Genomic DNA, 19,537 nt, shown 5'->3' with positions numbered 1-19,537 from the left:
AAAAAAGGGAGAGTTTCAAGTCATACTGCCTCTGCATTGCAGATCTTTATTGCTCCCTGTAACTGCAGTACTGTGCCATTGCAACTGGTGAAAAGTTCTCTACCATGTTTTAAATAATTGCAAAGGAAATCACAACATCTAACTTCAGAGTTTCAGCATAATCATTTTCCCACTTCCTTAAATGTTCTGACCGACACAGAAACCTCATTTAGTACTCGGATAAACCGTAACTTTGCAACAGTTATTTCACAAGTCCACTTGATGATAATTGAGTCCACTTGATGATATTTGAGTCCACTTGATGATAATTGAGTCCACTTGATGATATTTGAGTCCACTTGATGATATTTGAGTCCACTCGATGATAATTGAGTCCACTTGTTGATATTGGAGTCCACTTGATGATATTGGAGTCCACTTGATGATATTTGAGTCCACTTGATGATATGAGTCCACTCGATGATAATTGAGTCCACTTGTTGATATTGGAGTCCACTTGTTGATATTGGAGTCCACTTGATGATATTGGAGTCCACTTGATGATATTGGTGTCCACTTGATGATAATCGAGTCCACTTGATGATATGAGTCCACTCGATGATAATTGAGTCCACTTGTTGATATTGGAGTCCACTTGATGATATTGGAGTCCACTTGATGATATTGGAGTCCACTTGATGATATTTAGTCCACTTGATGATAATTGAGTCCACTTGATGATATTGGAGTCCACTTGATGATATTGGAGTCCACTTGATGATAATTGAGTCCACTTGATTATATTTGAGTCCACTTGATTATATTGAGTCCACTTGATGATATTGGAGTCCACTTGATGATAATTGAGTCCACTTGATGATATTGGAGTCGACTTGATGATAATTGAGTCCACTTGATGATATTTAGTCCACTTGATGATAATTGAGTCCACTTGATGATATTGGAGTCCACTTGATGATATTGGAGTCCACTTGATGATAATTGAGTCCACTTGATGATAATTGAGTCCACTTGATGATATTGGAGTCCACTTGATGATATTGGAGTCCACTTGATGATATTGGAGTCCACTTGATTATATTGAGTCCACTTAATTATATTTGAGTCCACTTGATGATATTTGAGTCCACTTGATGATATTGGAGTCCACTTGATTATATTTGAGTCCACTTGATTATATTGAGTCCACTTAATTATATTTGTGTCCACTTGATGATATTTGAGTCCACTTGATTATATTTGAGTCCACTTGATTATATTTGAGTCCACTTGATGATATTGGAGTCCACTTGCTGATATTGGAGTCCACTTGCTGATATTGGAGCCCACGTGATGATATTTGAGTCCACTTGATGATATTGGAGTCCACTTGATGATATTTGAGTCCACTTGATGATATTGGAGTCCACTTGCAGCCCACGTGATGATATTTGAGTCCACTTGATGATATTTGAGTCCACTTGATGATATTGGAGTCCACTTGATGATATTGGAGTCCACGTGATGATATTTGAGTCCACGTGATGATATTTGAGTCCACTTGATGATAATTGAGTCCACTTGATGATATTGGAGTCCACTTAATTATATTTGAGTCCACTTGATTATATTTGAGTCCACTTGATGATATTGGAGTCCACTTGCTGATATTGGAGTCCACTTGCTGATATTGGAGCCCACGTGATGATATTTGAGTCCACTTGATGATATTGGAGTCCACTTGATGATATTTGAGTCCACTTGATGATATTGGAGTCCACTTGCAGCCCACGTGATGATATTTGAGTCCACTTGATGATATTTGAGTCCACTTGATGATATTGGAGTCCACTTGATGATATTGGAGTCCACGTGATGATATTTGAGTCCACGTGATGATATTTGAGTCCACTTGATGATAATTGAGTCCACTTGATGATATTGGAGTCCACTTGATGATATTTGAGTCCACTTGATGATATTGGGGTCCACTTGATGATATTGGAGTCCACTTGATGATATTGGGGTCCACTTGATGATATTTGAGTCCACTTGATTATATTGGAGTCCACTTGATGATATTGGAGTCCACTTGATGATATTGGGGTCCACGTGATGATATTGGAGTCCACTTGATGATATTGGAGTCCACTTGATGATATTGGAGTCCACTTGATGATATTGGAGCCCACGTGATGATATTTGAGTCCACTTGATGATATTGGAGTCCACTTGATGATATTGGAGCCCACGTGATGATATTTGAGTCCACTTGATGATATTGGAGTCCACTTGATGATATTGGAGTCCACTTGATGATATTGGAGCCCACGTGATGATATTTGAGTCCACTTGATGATATTTGAGTCCACTTGATGATATTGGAGCCCACGTGATGATATTTGAGTCCACTTGATGATATTGGAGTCCACTTGATGATAATTGAGTCCACTTGATGATATTTGAGTCCACTTGATGATAATTGAGTCCACTTGATGATATTTGAGTCCACTTGATGATATTTGAGTCCACTTGATGATATTGGAGTCCACTTGATGATATTGAGTCCACTTGATGATATTTGAGTCCACTTGATGATATTTGAGTCCACTTGATGATATTGAGTCCACTTGATGATAATTGAGTCCACTTGATGATATTTGAGTCCACTTGATGATATTGGAGTCCACTTGATGATATTGGAGTCCACTTGATGATAATTGAGTCCACTTGATGATATTTGAGTCCACTTGATGATATTGGAGTCCACTTGATGATATTTGAGTCCACTTGATAATAATTGAGTCCACTTGATTATATTCAGTCCACTTGATTATATTGAGTCCACTTGATTATATTGAGTCCACTTGATTATATTGAGTCCACTTGATGATAATTGAGTCCACTTGATGATATTGGAGTCGACTTGATGATAATTGAGTCCACTTGATTATATTGAGTCCACTTGATTATATTTGAGTCCACTTGATGATATTGGAGTCGACTTGATGATAATTGAGTCCACTTGATTATATTGAGTCCACTTGATTATATTTGAGTCCACATGATGATATTGGAGTACACTTGATGATATTGGAGTCCACTTGATGATAATTGAGTCCACTTGATGATTTTTGAGTCCACTTGATTATATTGAGTCCACTTGATGATAATTGAGTTCACTTGATGATTTTTGAGTCCACTTGATTATATTCAGTCCACTTGATGATAATTGAGTTCACTTGATGATTTTTGAGTTCACTTGATGATATTTGAGTCCACTTGATTATATTCAGTCCACTTGATGATAATTGAGTTCACTTGATGATTTTTGAGTCCACTTGATTATATTGAGTCCACTTGATGATAATTGAGTTCACTTGATGATTTTTGAGTCCACTTGATGATATTGGAGTCCACTTGATGATATTTGAGTCCACTTGATTATATTTGAGTCCACTTGATGATATTGGAGTCTACTTGATTATATTTGAGTCCACTTGATGATATTGGAGTCCACTTGATGATATTGGAGTCCACTTGATTATATTTGAGTCCACTTGATTATATTGGAGTCCACTTGATGATATTTCAGTCCACTTGATGATATTTGAGTCCACTTGATTATATTCAATGACTGCTTTAAGATGCAGAAGCGTATCCCAGTTGAGTGTGTGGGTTTTAGTGTTCCTCCCTCGAGTCGTTAAACATACATCAAACTCTTTTCTGCATCGATTAAAGAGGGACGCAGAGGCGGCTTTTGCTTAATAACTCTAGTGTGCATGTGTGCGTGTGTGTACTATTACACCTCATTAAGCTGACATTGTGCCGCAGCCATACGACGGGTGTCACACTCGGCGAGTGAAGGGATTGATTGAGCGCGAGACGATGGCGCTGCTACATAACATTTACATAAACATCACCTCCTTTTACATGTCATTAGCATAGACAACACATTACCATGGAGGCAGGAGGGGAGGATGGAGGGATAATGAATAGGGAGGAAGGGAAGGGAGAGCAGAGAGGAGATGCTTCAGTTATAGTGCGCTGAGGGAATGTCCGTATTAAATAGACGTTTACAGATAGTGTTGGTTTTATTACTCCAACACTGTTTCTTCTTCTGTCTTTAGGGGCCAAATTTGTCTTGTTAGTTTTTTGTTCTTTTTTTCCTTCCATTTATTTTCTCCTGTGATTACTTTTCTATCTCAATTTCCCCTTTTATCAGCTGCTGCACAGACGGCTCATTTCCAAAATCTGTCACTTTAATGGAATCGCAGCGATCAGTTAATTCACTCAGGGCGAGGGGAATCTGCGCCTGTGTCTACATTAATATTATTATTTAAATCCTCTTGATACGCTTAAATCTAAGAACATTAGGAGCCAGAGAGTTACAAAAATAGAAAGCAATCCTAAAGTGTTCCATTTATGTTGTTTTATAGGCTCCCTCCACAAAAAGACATTGGGATTTTTCCTTTGGGCTATAAAGGAACTACAGCACGGTCACATGACTTCACGTCACTACCGCTAAGCTAAAGGCGGCTAATGTTGGGCTATAAAGGAACCACAGCACGGTCACATGACTTCACGTCACTACCGCTAAGCTAAAGGTGGCTAATGTTGGGCTATAAAGGAACTACAGCACGGTCACATGACTTCACGTCACCATCGCTAAGCTAAAGGCGGCTAATGATGGGCTATAAAGGAACTACAGCACGGTCACATGACTTCACCACCGCTAAGCTAAAGGTGGCTAATGTTGAGCTATAAAGGAACTACAGCACGGTCACATGACTTCACCACCGCTAAGCTAAAGGTGGCTAATGTTGGGCTATAAAGGAACTACAGCACGGTCACATGACTTCACATCACCACCGCTAAGCTAAAGGCGGCTAATGATGGGCTATAAAGGAACTACAGCACGGTCACATGACTTCACGTCCCCACCGCTAAGCTAAAGGTGGCTAATGATGGGCTATAAAGGAACTACAGCACGGTCACATGACTTCACGTCACCACCGCTAAGCTAAAGGCGGCTAATGATGGGCTATAAAGGAACTACAGCACGGTCACATGACTTCACCACCGCTAAGCTAAAGGTGGCTAATGTTGGGCTATAAAGGAACTACAGCACGGTCACATGACTTCACGTCACCACCGCTAAGCTAAAGGCGGCTAATGATGGGCTATAAAGGAACTACAGCACGGTCACATGACTTCACGTCACCACCGTTAAGCTAAAGGTGGCTAATGATGGGCTATAAAGGAACTACAGCACGGTCACATGACTTCACGTCACCACCGCTAAGCTAAAGGCGGCTAATGATGGGCTATAAAGGAACTACAGCACGGTCACATGACTTCACGTCACCACCGTTAAGCTAAAGGTGGCTAATGATGGGCTATAAAGGAACTACAGCACGGTCACATGACCTCACGTCACCACCGTTAAGCTAAAGGAGGCTAATGATGGGCTATAAAGGAACTACAGCACGGTCACATGACTTCACGTCACCACCGCTAAGCTAAAGGTGGCTAATGTTGGGCTATAAAGGAACTACAGCACGGTCACATGACTTCACGTCACCACCGCTAAGCTAAAGGTGGCTAATGTTGAGCTATAAAGGAACTACAGCACGGTCACATGACTTCACCACCGCTAAGCTAAAGGTGGCTAATGTTGGGCTATAAAGGAACTACAGCACGGTCACATGACTTCACGTCACCACCGCTAAGCTAAAGGCGGCTAATGATGGGCTATAAAGGAACTACAGCACGGTCACATGACTTCACGTCACCACCGTTAAGCTAAAGGTGGCTAATGATGGGCTATAAAGGAACTACAGCACGGTCACATGACTTCACGTCACCACCGCTAAGCTAAAGGCGGCTAATGATGTGCTATAAAGGAACTACAGCACGGTCACATGACTTCACGTCACCACCGCTAAGCTAAAGGGGGCTAATGTTGTGCTATAAAGGAACTACAGCACGGTCACATGACTTCACGTCACCACCGTTAAGCTAAAGGTGGCTAATGATGGGCTATAAAGGAACTACAGCACGGTCACATGACTTCACGTCACCACCGCTAAGCTAAAGGTGGCTAATGTTGGGCTTGATGAAGTTTAGTCGTCTCATGTAGACACTTGTTAGCAAACGAGGTATTTGATGTCTTAGAACAAAAAACCTTAAAATCTATTCAAAAAAAGTCAATGTTATTGTTCCAGTTTAATAAGTGAAATCTTACCCATCATGGGGAAAAAAGTGAGTTGTCCTTCCCCTTCTTGCTCACTATTGAAAACAATAACGACTGACCCAATGAAACAATGCTATTATAACCTTATTAAGTGTACAATGTCAACATTAACTGCTGTATTATAACTAGTTAATCACATATGGAGTGATAATGTAAGATAAACAATAACAATTACAAATACCCTAAATATAAGCTTTATATCTGTCGCATCCAACATTAACTTAACTTAGTCATTGTTTATACTGTTCATTACATTGTGCTTTATCCACTCCCTTTTTCTTTCAAAGTTTCAAAAGAGCTGAACGTTCAGTTTTTCCTATCTGCATAAATTCCAATCTCATTTAGCAGCTGGTTTTCAACACAGCCAGCCATTTCTAATTCAATCATCCCCTTATGCATAAAGCTACGGAATAAATGTGGGAGCACACACACATAAAATGGTTATTGGCCTGACTGTGCATAATTGAGGCATTAACGGTGGGCAATTTTACCCTTTACACCCATATGTAGCTCTCACCCTGCATAACCAATGGGTGGATTTGAATAATTGAGTTTTGTGTGTGTGTGTGTGTGTGTGTGTGTGTGTGTGTGTGTGTGTGTGTGTGTGTGTGTGTGTGTGTGTGTGTGTGTGTGTGTGTGTGTGTGTGTGTGTGTGTGTGTGTGTGTGTGTGTGTGTGTGTGTGTGTGTGTGTGTGTGTGTGTGTGTGTGTGTGTGTGTGTGTGTGTGTGTGTGTGTGTGTGTGTGTGTGTGTGTGTGTGTGTGTGTGTGTGTGTGTGTGTGTGTGTGTGTGTGTGTGTGTGTGTGTGTGTGTGTGTGTGTGTGTGTGTCTCATTTTCTACAGTTGAACCAATATGTTGCTTTCCTAATACTGTTCTTTATTAAAAAGTACTACTTATCTTCAGTTAGAGATAATGAACAAGTCACTGGTGGAGTTATAAAAATGATCAATTTTGCAACTGGGAAGCTTTGTCCATGGAATCAAATTGTCTTCCATAAATAAAGCATATTTGTATTAGGAATGTCCACCTTGAATGAAGAGTATATAGTCTCTACGGAGCCAAGCAATTGACAGTCATATATTTGTATTTACAATTCGTTAGGAGTATTGGCCTGCTTTGCCAAATATAAGTTAGAACATGCAACCAATATCACATTATATAAAACACAACAATCTTACATCCAACATAGAGTTGAATCCCAGTCTTTGCCTTGGATGTATTTCTAGCTGTCTGACTCAAAAGTATCCAACTGAACGAAACATTGATATTTATGGAAAAGTGCCTTCAGGCTGCATTATCTTTAACATCCAATAGGGGGTTGAAACATGTCAAGTCAAATTGTATAGAAGTCTATGAGAAAATGACCCCACTTCTCACTTGATTTATTTCCACATTAAACAAGTTCCTGATGAGTTAATGTTCTCAATCTGTAGTTTCAAGTCTTCTCTTATAAAGCATGATGTCCATTTCCTAAATGATGATACCATTCGGAGTCAAATAGACGATAAGCTTTAACGGAGGGCTACCTTTTTACCACATGGTGCATTTTCGTTTAACAACTCTTACGCTCGTAATGTGTTTTCTGGTAATTTCACCAATTTCGATATTCGTTGTACTTAGCACGAGCCTCGTGTGTCATTTCTGGTTGCAAACAAAATGACAAATGTCAAAATGACAAACTCAAGGCTTCGAAACCCTAGTCCTCAAGTCAATGGATTTTATAACAGTGACTATATCCTCTTTTTAAATACAGTGTGTTTGATGTATACGAATATAACTGATATTACATTTTCTTTTAATTTTGGTTCACACAAAAATGATATGTCCTTACATTAGGAAAAAATGACCTCAACTTACCTTCAAAAAGTAATTAATTCAGGATTGCTTTCCCACGTTTTCTTACAAGTTTCAACTTTGACTTTATCTGAGTGCAATACTAATTATTCTGGAAAGCCCAATCAACATTATTCTCAGCGTTAAAGCTTTCTGTCCTAAACTAGTCTCCATACAGTATTGCCGGAACCAAAACAAACCGAGCACCTGTTCAGACTCCAGAAGTAGAGGTCGAAGCGCTGTGTATCCAAGGCAAACTAAATTAGTCTCAGCAGGTATGTGGGCTTTATGACTCCTGTAGAGAGAGAGGTGAGAGCAAAACAAAAGTGAGGAGGAGTGGAGGGCAGCAGATAATACCGAGAGAGGAAGTCAGGGCTGGATGTGATTAGCAGAAAGCAGCAGCAGCAGCAGAAGAAGAAGGAAGGGGAATGATTGGATCACAGAGGAAGGAAGGGGAGAGGGTGAGTCAGGAGGCAATGAGAGTGATTGGGAACTAGCATGCTGCTTATTGCATGCCATGAAGAACTGTGTGTGTGTGTGTGTGTGTGTGTGTGTGTGTGTGTGTGTGTGTGTGTGTGTGTGTGTGTGTGTGTGTGTGTGTGTGTGTGTGTGTGTGTGTGTGTGTGTGTGTGTGTGTGTGTGTGTGTGTAATCTACATTAAAAATAATAATACATGTTATTTATATAGCGTATATTAAGTGTATCAATGTGGTCTGTTTTGTCTTCAGCCCATTGCATTGTGGGTAACATATTCTTAACACAAGGTGACAATGACATCACTCTCTGTCGTAACATACTGATGTTTCATAGCCTCTGCAAAACGTATTGTTGTTGGCGTGACACACTACTTTTATTTCTGAGCTCATTTAAATGTGATATTTATTAAAGCTAGCTGTTTTTTCCATCGTGGAACTTTAAAGAGTGCAAAGAAATTTGTGGATGAACTCCATTTCCTTACGGAGTAAATTAGGATATGTAAAGCTCCATGTCACCTAAGTAATAAACAAAAAATGCATTTTCCTCGGGGGCATTTGTTTTTTCATACATACTGTAGTGAATGAGATTTTTTGTTGAACTCTTTGAAAATGTCATCTAAAAAAATCTATTTACAACGTCTGTATTTACTAACAGTGTTAAAATAACTCACAAAATAAAGTTAATTTAACCTTTTTTAAGTACATTTCTAAAACCAAAGCCTTTCAAAAGAGCAAAACAATAAAAAAAAATGTGGAAAAGAAGTAATAAAAAGTAAAATAAAATAAAAAATACATTTTATGTGTAAATTTGAGAGGAAATTACCGATTTCATCATTTAAACAAATTGTGTTAACTCACCTATGATGGGGGGGGGGATTGTTGCTGTTACTTCTCATCAAACAAAGTAAACAGTATTTTGGATTGAGTGTATTGTTCACTGGTGCTCAGCATTTCAAAGCTGTTGGATGGAAACACATAAGACTGCCAAATGGATTCAATACCGTCAAAAACATCAGTGCCAGTTCCTGGGAAATGTAGTTTTAACAAGTGGTTTTGTAGTCCCTAACCTGTTGAACTCTTTGAAAATGTAATCTAAAAATTGGGCAGCGATATGTTAAAGCTGTTGGATGGAGACACAGCAAGACTGGTGAATAGATTCGATATATTCCAAACCTCAGTTCCTGGGAAATGTAGTTTTAACGAGTGGTTTTGTAGTCCCTAACCTGTTACTCTCTGTTTTCCCGCAGTCTGCACGTTGCGCTGTCAGAAGTTCCTGATCTCACGGGTCGGGGAGGACTGGATCTTCCTCATCCTGCTGGGACTCCTCATGGCAATGGTCAGCTGGGCTGTGGACTTCTGCATCGCCATCTGTTTACAAGGTGAGGGAGGGGGGGAGAGAGGGAGAGAGGGGGGGGGGGGGGGTTATTACATCCACCAGTGGGGCATTTACTGACATATTTTATGTTGTAGAACACAACGATAAAATCTCTTCAAATTGTGTTAACCACATTTGAGTCTTCTAACCAAAAACACATTCAACAAACCATTGACCTCCAGATGCAGGAAGTCAACAGAAGTGCTAACTAATATCCAGGTTTAGGCATCAATCCTGCACCACTCTGCTGGAAGCCTGAAGTCAGGGGATTAGAGACAGAAGGTGGATGAAGGGATGGATGTGAGGTCTCTTATGGCTTCAGACTGAGGAGGAGGAGAAGATGTAAACGAGGGATTAGTCAGAGTCAGTCGACTTCACATCAGAGGAAGGTGGACCTCTTACAGTGATTGAAGGGAGTTGTAAGAGCCAATCTGAACCCTTACGGGCCTTGCTCTAATTCAAATGGATTTCTCTTTGTGTGTGTGTGTGTGTGTGTGTGTGTGTGTGTGTGTGTGTGTGTGTGTGTGTGTGTGTGTGTGTGTGTGTGTGTGTGTGTGTGTGTGTGTGTGTGTGTGTGTGTGTGTGTGTGTGTGTGTGTGTGTGTGTGTGTGTGTGTGTGTGTGTGTGTGTGTGTGTGTGTGTGTGTGTGTGTGTGTGTGTGTGTGTGTGTGTGTGTGTGTGTGTGTGTGTGTGTGTGTGTGTGTGTGTGCTCTCAAGGAGAAGCCTAGTCTTGTCAGTTCCAGTTACGGTGTACAGTTATTTTAATTGGATACAACCAACATGACTAGCCACCTGTCCTGAGGACACACACACACACACACACACACACACACACACACACACACACACGTATGTATGACAGCTCTCCTGTTTGTACACTTAGCCCTGTGTGTGTAAATACAGGAGACACGTCATACATACAGTACAGGTGCTTTTTGGGGTGTGTGTGTGTGTGTGTGTGTGTGTGTGTGTGTGTGTGTGTGTGTGTGTGTGTGTGTGTGTGTGTGTGTGTGTGTGTGTGTGTGTGTGTGTGTGTGTGTGTGTGTGTGTGTGTGTGTGTGTGTGTGTGTGTGTGTGTGTGTGTGTGTGTGTGTGTGTGTGTGTGTGTGTGTGTGTGTGTGTGTGTGTGTGTGTGTGTGTGTGTGGCTGCATTACAGTATGTCCTCGTGACATTTTTACATTGAATATAAATGTATCTCTTGCAAGAAAAAGTGTCTGTTTCTTAAGTGCACGGTATATTCATGGGTGCATTACTGTGTGTGTATTGTATTCTGTTCTGTTGGATACATTAGATTGTGGTTTACATGTTTGCCCCTCTGTGTGTTTGTGTGTGTGTGTCCACAGCGCAGAAGTGGATGTACGGGGGTCTGGACAGTAACGTGTTCCTGCAGTATTTGGCCTGGGTCACCTACCCCGTCGTCCTCATCACCTTCTCTGCCGGCTTCACACAGATCCTCGCCCCCCAGGCTGTCGGTACGAACAACACACACACACACACACTGCAACACACCCAAAAACACACACACTGCACAACACACACCAACTCACACCACACACACTGCACAACACACACCTACACATATACACACACCCAACAGCACACACATCAACACACACACTGCACAACACACACACACACACACACACACACACACACACACACACACAAACACACTGCACAACACACACACACTCACACCACACACACTGCACAACATACACACACTCACACCACACACACTGCACAACACACACCCACACATATACACACACCCAACAGCACACACATCAACACACACGCACACTGCACAACACACACACTGCACAACACACACCCACACATATACACACACCCAACAGCACACACATCAACACACACACACACACCGTACAACACACACACTGCACAACACACACCCACACATATACACACACCCAACAGCACACACATCAACCCACACACACACACACACACACACCCAGCACAACACACACAGCAGCACACACGCTGTAGATAAAGGACATACACACACACACTCCACTATCTCTGTGTTTTGTGTTCTTTAGTTGGCTTCCTCTGTAATGGTCCATACCTTTTGGAGAAGGAGTAGTTAGGTGTGTGGGTCTCTATGTACATGTTTCTTCTACACATGGCTTTTTAAAATGGAATAGATAAGAGGTCACACAAAGACTGAGAAGGAACACAAGGTCAGAGGTCAGGCAGCTTTGAGTCTGCGATGTAACTTCCCCGTGTTGGTTTTGCTGCTGCAGGTTCAGGTATCCCTGAGATGAAGACCATCCTGAGGGGCGTCGTGCTGAAGGAGTACCTCACCTTCAAAACCTTCGTGGCCAAAGTCATCGGCCTCACCTGCGCCCTGGGCAGCGGCATGCCCCTGGGCAAGGAGGTAACACACACACACACACACACACACACACACACACACACACACACACACACACACACACACACACACACACACGCTCACTTGTATTCCAAATAAAATGACATGTATATTCAATAACTCACCCCCATAGTTCCTTGAATGCTTTTTTGGACTGTATGCATTCATGTTAGTGCATTTAGCCTTGTTGAAGCTCCCCTAGAGAAAGAGAAAAGGCACACACACACACACACACCACAAAACATAAACACCATCTGCATATCGTGTTGGGAATCCCCTCCTCGTTGTTTTCCCCTCTCCACATGTCACACTGTGTACCTGAACATATCGTGAGCAGTTTATGGTTCGTTTGTAATTCATGCTGCAGGGATGTAGAGGAATGAGAATGAGCCGTGGAGATGAATGTGCTCCATGTGCACTGCAGTTGTGTGTGTGTGTGTGTGTGTGTGTGTGTGTGTGTGTGTGTGTGTGTGTGTGTGTGTGTGTGTGTGTGTGTGTGTGTGGTGTGTGTGTGTGTGTGTGTGTGTGTGTGTGTGTGTGTGTGTGTGTGTGTGTGTGTGTGTGTGTGTGTGTGTGTGTGTGTGTGTGTGTGTGTGTGTGTGTGGATCACTGTCTCTGAGTTTTTAGCAAGAATATTCCAGGTAAGTATTGCAACCCCCAAAGGACTCTCCTGCAGACATGCTCGGAGGAAGATATCTTTTCTCTACTCTCTTACTCACACACACACACACACACACACACACACACACACACACACACACACACACACACACACACACACACACACACACACACACACATACATACACACACACACACACACATCCTCCTGCAGGCTTCTGCACTTCTTTTAACTCGAGCACGATGTGACGCTCTCTCTTTTAAATCCTGTTAGTTCCACTTTGAACTTCATCCCCAGAATGGTAATATCCACTGCAGACTTTGTTGTTGACAGTGTGTTGATTCTCCAGGACATACAAATAACTTGTTATCCTGTTTTTTATGTTCTTTTCTTTCAGGGTCCGTTCGTACACATCGCCAGTTTGTGTGCCGCTCTCCTCAGCAAGTTCATGTCTCTGTTTGGAGGAATCTATGAGGTGAGTTTTGTGAAAAGTCAATAACACTCTTCTAACTATTTCTCCCACTGCCAAAACTTTAAATTGAAACATCTATTATTCATTATTATTTCACATCTTGTCCCAAATACACTGTGCACTCAATACACCATTTTAAGAAACAATGTCCACCTCTTTCTCCACTTTCCATCACCACATTTCTGTTTCATCGTCTACACAGCCAAACAGTGATATGAGTGAGGCATGAGAGTGTGTGAAATGATACAAAAAAAAGTATTATTCACTTTTATTAATAAGCTTGATGGGCAGCAGTAATTCACTTTCTGGCCACATGGGGGCAGCAGAAACATGATGTGACCACAGAATTGACATATCATCACTTTTCAAGTTAAGATGGAGAACAAAAATAGTTTATCATTCATTTCATTTAGCTAACGCCTTTATCCAAAGTGCATTCATCCATGCAATTACATTATTATTATTATTATACATTCGAAAATCCTTTTTATGTACACATCCAATAAGGCCAGTTACTACGGAGGTTTCCACTTTGACAGGCAATTTGTTTGGTGTTTAGTGGATGTTATACAAATACTAAGAGGAAATAAAAACACAGACGGAATACACATGTAGAAAATAACAAAATGCATAACAAATATGAGACTAAACCATAAAGATTCTACAACATATAGGTTCAATTTGGGCAGGATATGCACATATACTGATAGTGGGGTGTGCACAAGTCCATTTGAAAGGAACTGTGTCTAAGTATCAGAGAATTAACAAGCTGGGTTTCACTAACATACTTTATTGTGTGGTTAGAGTTCAACATATTTAGAGGGAAAAAATATATCAGATATTTAATTATATAAAAAATAAATACAAAAAAAAAAGAACATTTTAACAAAAAATGTATTAGTTCATATAAATATTAAGAGGAAAAATATAAATATTTATAACCAAAAATGTAAAAAAAACACTGCAAAAAGGCTAAGGTTTAATATGTGTAGGAAAAATAATATACAATAAAATAATATACAAAAAAATATCGATAGTGGGATGTGCAAATTAAAAAGAGTGTGTGCAATGAACATGGATAATGGTCCAATATATGTGTTAATATACCACACACACACACACACACACATAGATGTCTTTAGGGGGGTTAGGGTCCCGGAGGTCCATGATGAGGCCCATTTCAGTCAGAAAACTGTTTTCATGGCGCACCTTTTTTAGGGCTCCTCAAGCGGCCCGAGGGTTGGGGATCGGAAATGTTTGTGCCGAGGATCACAGGGGTCCGGCACAGTCTCCCCCCTGAGGGTCCTGCAGGGCCGGCAGATTGCAGCCAATCATCCTCTCCGCAGCAACATTATCATTTTTATTGTCAGATTCCAGACAGAGTGAAATATATGTCCCTTGAGCCGCTAAACGCTCCACTCATCTGCCCGGTAACAGCAGCCAGAAAAAACATGATTTGAGGGTCGAACCAAAACCAGACGGAAAACGACACTTTAATTCTGCTCGAGTGATTTTGCATCAATCCCCTGATCATGAAAAATGCATGAAACAAAAAGCAGCTGGCGATATCTTCAGGCGGTGCTCACAGAATAACTGAGGATGTTGACAGCAGGTGATTCACCAGAGAAGCAGAACAAGAACAGAGGGAATACATGAGACAGTTTTAGGCTCCGGCCACACGAGTACGATAACGGTCATATCCGCTACAGTTCTCTATCAGATAGGCCAGGGGTCGGCAACCCCTGGCAGCTGGCACGCGGCACCGTAACCAGTGGCACCTAGGAATAAGTGGAATAAGTGTGCAAAATATTTAAATTGTATTTTCGGATCCTGAACGAGACCGCCGCCAGAGCGCGTCTCCCCGTTACCTGCAGAAGGAAGCCATGCACGAAACGCAGCCCCGCTCTCTTTATCTCCAGGTGACTTTCTGCCGCTTTCCTCCGTGGTGCAGTGCTGATCGTTTCACCACGGAGAAAGCACTAATTGCAGTACCCATAAGTTTTTGCGTGGCTGTGTATTTAGTTGAAAGCCCAGTGGCGATCTGCTCATCTCTCATCGAAATAATATGCTACAAAGGGGCGGACTGGCCGTCTGTGTGTTGAACTTTCCTGTCGGCTCCCAGACCGTAGTCGAGGAGGGCAGAAGCAACAAGCTTCAGGTTCAATAACCCACTTTAGCTTAAATGACTGGAGAGAGGCGAGCTCTTCTTGGGAGGCCGTTGCATTTATTTAGCTGTTCTTCTGTTTCACAAAATACATCACAGACCTCTGTTTTTCTGCTTCCTCGTTTCACTTCCAGAAACATACACACGTTCTCTCACTGTTGCTCTACCATCCACAAACACACATGCACAAGCCACACCTCTCTCTCTCTCTCTCTCTCTCTCTCTCTCTCTCTCTCTCTCTCTCTCTCTCTCTCTCTCTCTCTCTCTCTCTTAAAGGGACAGCGATCTCATCTCACTCTGCATGACCCTAATATCATAGCATGTGTGCTCTGGAGAATCACAGAACGGACGATCGTCCTTATTATTATGCCGTTTAAACCAATTATTTAAATGTGTTCGTTAAATTCGGCATCACGTAAGTTGTGCTGACATGTCCATAAACTGCTTCCCCGCCCTCCTGCTGATAGTTGACGAGCGTCAAGCTCCTCAACACCCCCATTGATAATTTAATTCTCGATTGTTGGCACGCTGATAACATTTTTTTTTTTTAAATGGCTCTTCATATCAAAAAGGTTGCGACCCCTGAGATAGACGGTTCGGCCACACGAGGCCGACATGGAAATGAATATAACGGTAACGGGTCCCAAGGCCTATACGATCATTTCCTGATAACGATGACACAATAGCCCCGCCTCTCCCCACCTCTCCTGCTCCGAGATCAGCTGCTGGGCTGTCAGAAGAGGGGGAGGAAAAGAGAGGCTCCGTTTTTTATTCTTATATTATTATACAGAGTTGTTATCAATTTGTTTTAAAGCTCAATAAATAACAAAGAAGACCTTTAACGGACATGTTGACCGACGAAGTGAAACTCTGCTGCACGGTCCCCTCGTTCCTTGGAAGAGGCGCAGTGGTGAATAAACAGAAGGGCAACCATGGCAACCATGCCCGGGAATTCTTCTTCGCTGCTTTTGTGGCAGACTACAGCGCCACTTACAGGCCCGGCATATGTATTACAGCGTCTCCAGCGCTTTCTAGCGGTCACGTGTTGACGTGCAAGTTCCTGGGGCCTTTTTCGTGGGGACGGAAGACTTTTTTGATATCGATTTTGGTCCGTTTGCGTTATCGTCCTCGTGTGGCTCCAGTCTCAGAGACGCAGCCGGGTTCTGCTTTATTATATTCTGCTCTGAACTTCTGAGCTGCAACGCCAGATAAGAGGCTTTTGTTTTTAAGTTTCCCTCAAGCTCAAAAGTCTGAATTGAGTTGGAAGTAAATGCAACTTTTTCACCTTTTTTCCTTAGGCATCAATTCCTTCCATCCCACGTAAAGTCAACTACCAGGAGTATCTTATAAATGTTTAATCAATACACTATTTGTCAGCTAATGAGATCTTTTCATCTTCAAAAGTAGAGAGACGCAGCCAGATAGAGATGGAAAGAGAAGCATCGTTTACTTCTTCCTCTCCGTCTGCTGAGATTAGAGCTGGAGGCCGGCTGGGAAATCTTCACTCTCATCTCCATGTTTTCTGAAGATGTGAGGGATGAAATGTCGGGGAGATGGGAGGCTTAGAGGGAGGGCCGAGAGACAGAGAGTCCTTCGATGAAAGGGAGTACAGTCAGATGCTTTCGATAAACTCGATGCAGACGTGACTGGCCATCCATGATGTTTGACGATGAGGGAAACACTTTATAGTGATTTCAAAAAGTGCCGTCTTAGAGATAATGTGAGGTTATTGGTGATGATATGGAGAAACGTGCAGCATTCTGATATGCATTCAGACATTTCAGTTTAGCTTTGGCTGCAGGTAAATGGCAGGAAGTGAGACGTGCTTTTCCTGTCCGTAGGAGCCAGAGTCTACTTTAATCTTCCAAAGTATATTTTCTTACTTTCTTCAGTGGTGGAAGAAATACTCAGACTCTCTTCTTAAGTTAAAGTATCAAAACTAATTTCGTATAAAATGCATTTCAAATCTTACTTGAGTAAAAGTATTAAAGTATTGTACCAAAGGGGATTAGCATAAAAAACATTTCTTGAGGATTTGAAAAAAAAATGTGTTCTGAGAAGAGAAATCTGAATTCTGACTTTTTTTCTCGGAACTAAAAACAAAATATCTTTTGGGGAGAAAAAAGTTCGAATTCTGACTTGAATCTCTACGGAGCCGTGGAGGGTTCATAGAAAAAACATAAAATAAAATCGACGTTGATAGATGTCGGGCCGTCGATGAGCGTCGTGTCGCCCTACTCAGATTGGTATGTGCTGCACCGTCGTGTCATTTCGGCCGTGCCGATTCGACATGTTGAATCGGGAGGCCGTCGGCCAAATAAATCACTCTGATTGGCTGTTCAGCTTAGCGAATCAGTGCATGCATACTATCAAGATTTCATTTAACTCCAGCTCTGGACACAGGTTGGGGAAAGCCCCGTGAGCTTCTCGCTGTAGAGGGAAAGTGGAACACGCTATTTGTTGTTTGTTTATATCACGCAGTCTGTCTTCCGGTTGTTGCCTCTTTTGAATGACGAATACACACTACCGCCGCCTGCTGGTAAGGAGAGTTATTGCCACTCACGCATGCGCAGTTCGTACGTGCTTCTTGGTCGGCTGAAGTCTTTGCGGTGTGTTCCAGTGCAACACATGGCCAAGACCCAGGAGACGTGAGTCCCGACGGTGTTTGGTGCGTAAGAGGCTTAAGAAATATACAATGGTATTTTAATTGTAGTGGATGGAAAGTCAGACAGTTAGATTTTAATTTGCTGTTTTCTAGGATTTGTTTGCGTTTAGCAGCTTCAGTATTTATTGATTAAAGAAGGAACAATGCACATTAATTAACGCGAGCACTTGAGCCCATCTTTTCGCCACACGAGCTAATTTCCATCTTGATTGTTTTATATCAGAGAACATAAACACAGACAAATCACATGAGAACAATTACAGCAAACTAATATCACACATAATCAATCAATCACATGAATACTAACCCATTGACATCCAACTGACACAAAGCACATACAGATAAAGCTAATAGGTTTTTCTTTCCCGTTATATATTCTTAAAATCATCAATTCAACACCGTAATGTTTTCCTACGGGGAGTAATGAATGTTATCGTATCTTACCTCATGGTAACGGCTTTAAATGTCTCGAGAGGCTTCAGTTTGAACTCAAGCATCTCCTCCATCTTCCCCCTTTTTACTTTGCCATTTCTCTATCAGCCTTCCTACCTTTTGATCTTCTTTATCATCCTCCTCACCCACCTCCCCCCCCCCCCCTCCTTGACGTTGTGCTGCACTTTAATGCATATTAATGGTGAGGTGTGAAGGTCCCTCTGCAGCAGGACCTCCTCACTTTGAAACATGGAGCCTGCAGGCTGTGAAACCAGCGCTTTGCTCCAGCGTGCTTTTGGATAGATGTTATATAAAATAACTTGAAGGGATGAGTAATGTAGAAAAAAAGCAAACACCAGAACAGATATATATTGAGTTTTATAACTAGTTGATCTCAAACTTGCATGTTGAAACAAAGGCATTTCACATCACTTAATAAAGAGTAAACAAAAACAAACCGAGAGGACCGTTAGCACTTTAACAAAAACATTTAAACGATGAGATTTTGTATCTGTATGTGCTTTGTGTCAGTTGGATGTCAATGGGTTAGTATTCATGTGATTGATTGATTATGTGCGATATTAGTTTGCTGTAATTGTTCTCATGTGATGTGTCTGTGTTTATGTTCTCTGATATAAAACAATCAAGATGGAAATTAGCTCTTGTGGCGAAAAGATGGGCTCAAGTGCTCGCGTTAATTAATGTGTATTGTTCCTTCTTTAATCAATAAATACAAAAGTAAATACTGAAGCTGCTAAACTCAAACAAATCCTAGAAAACAGCAAATTAGAATCTAACTGTCTGACTTCCTGACTTTCCATCCACGATAATTAAAAGACAATTTTATATTTCTTTAAATGA

At 41.5% G+C, this 19,537-nt stretch overlaps 1 protein-coding gene across 1 annotated transcript in view; it reads left to right on the top strand.

Annotated features, from left to right (window-relative positions):
- The window catches only part of LOC307034965 (chloride channel protein 2-like), a gene marked incomplete at its 5' end in the record, with an annotated part of 153,871 nt that overhangs the window by 58,326 nt on the left and 76,008 nt on the right, over nt 1-19,537 (top strand). The window contains 4 exons of the mRNA XM_079673889.1: nt 9,792-9,923; nt 11,264-11,392; nt 12,191-12,324; nt 13,341-13,418. Of these exons, the coding sequence (XP_079530015.1) occupies nt 9,792-9,923; nt 11,264-11,392; nt 12,191-12,324; nt 13,341-13,418 (473 nt within the window). The remainder of the gene's footprint in view (nt 1-9,791; nt 9,924-11,263; nt 11,393-12,190; nt 12,325-13,340; nt 13,419-19,537) is intronic.

This window comes from Notothenia rossii (genome assembly GCF_949606895.1).
Source record: "Notothenia rossii genome assembly, chromosome: 4".
Lineage (NCBI taxonomy): Eukaryota > Metazoa > Chordata > Actinopteri > Perciformes > Nototheniidae > Notothenia > Notothenia rossii.
Note: the sequence above shows the minus strand (reverse complement) of the source record. Positions and strands in the feature narration are given on the sequence as shown.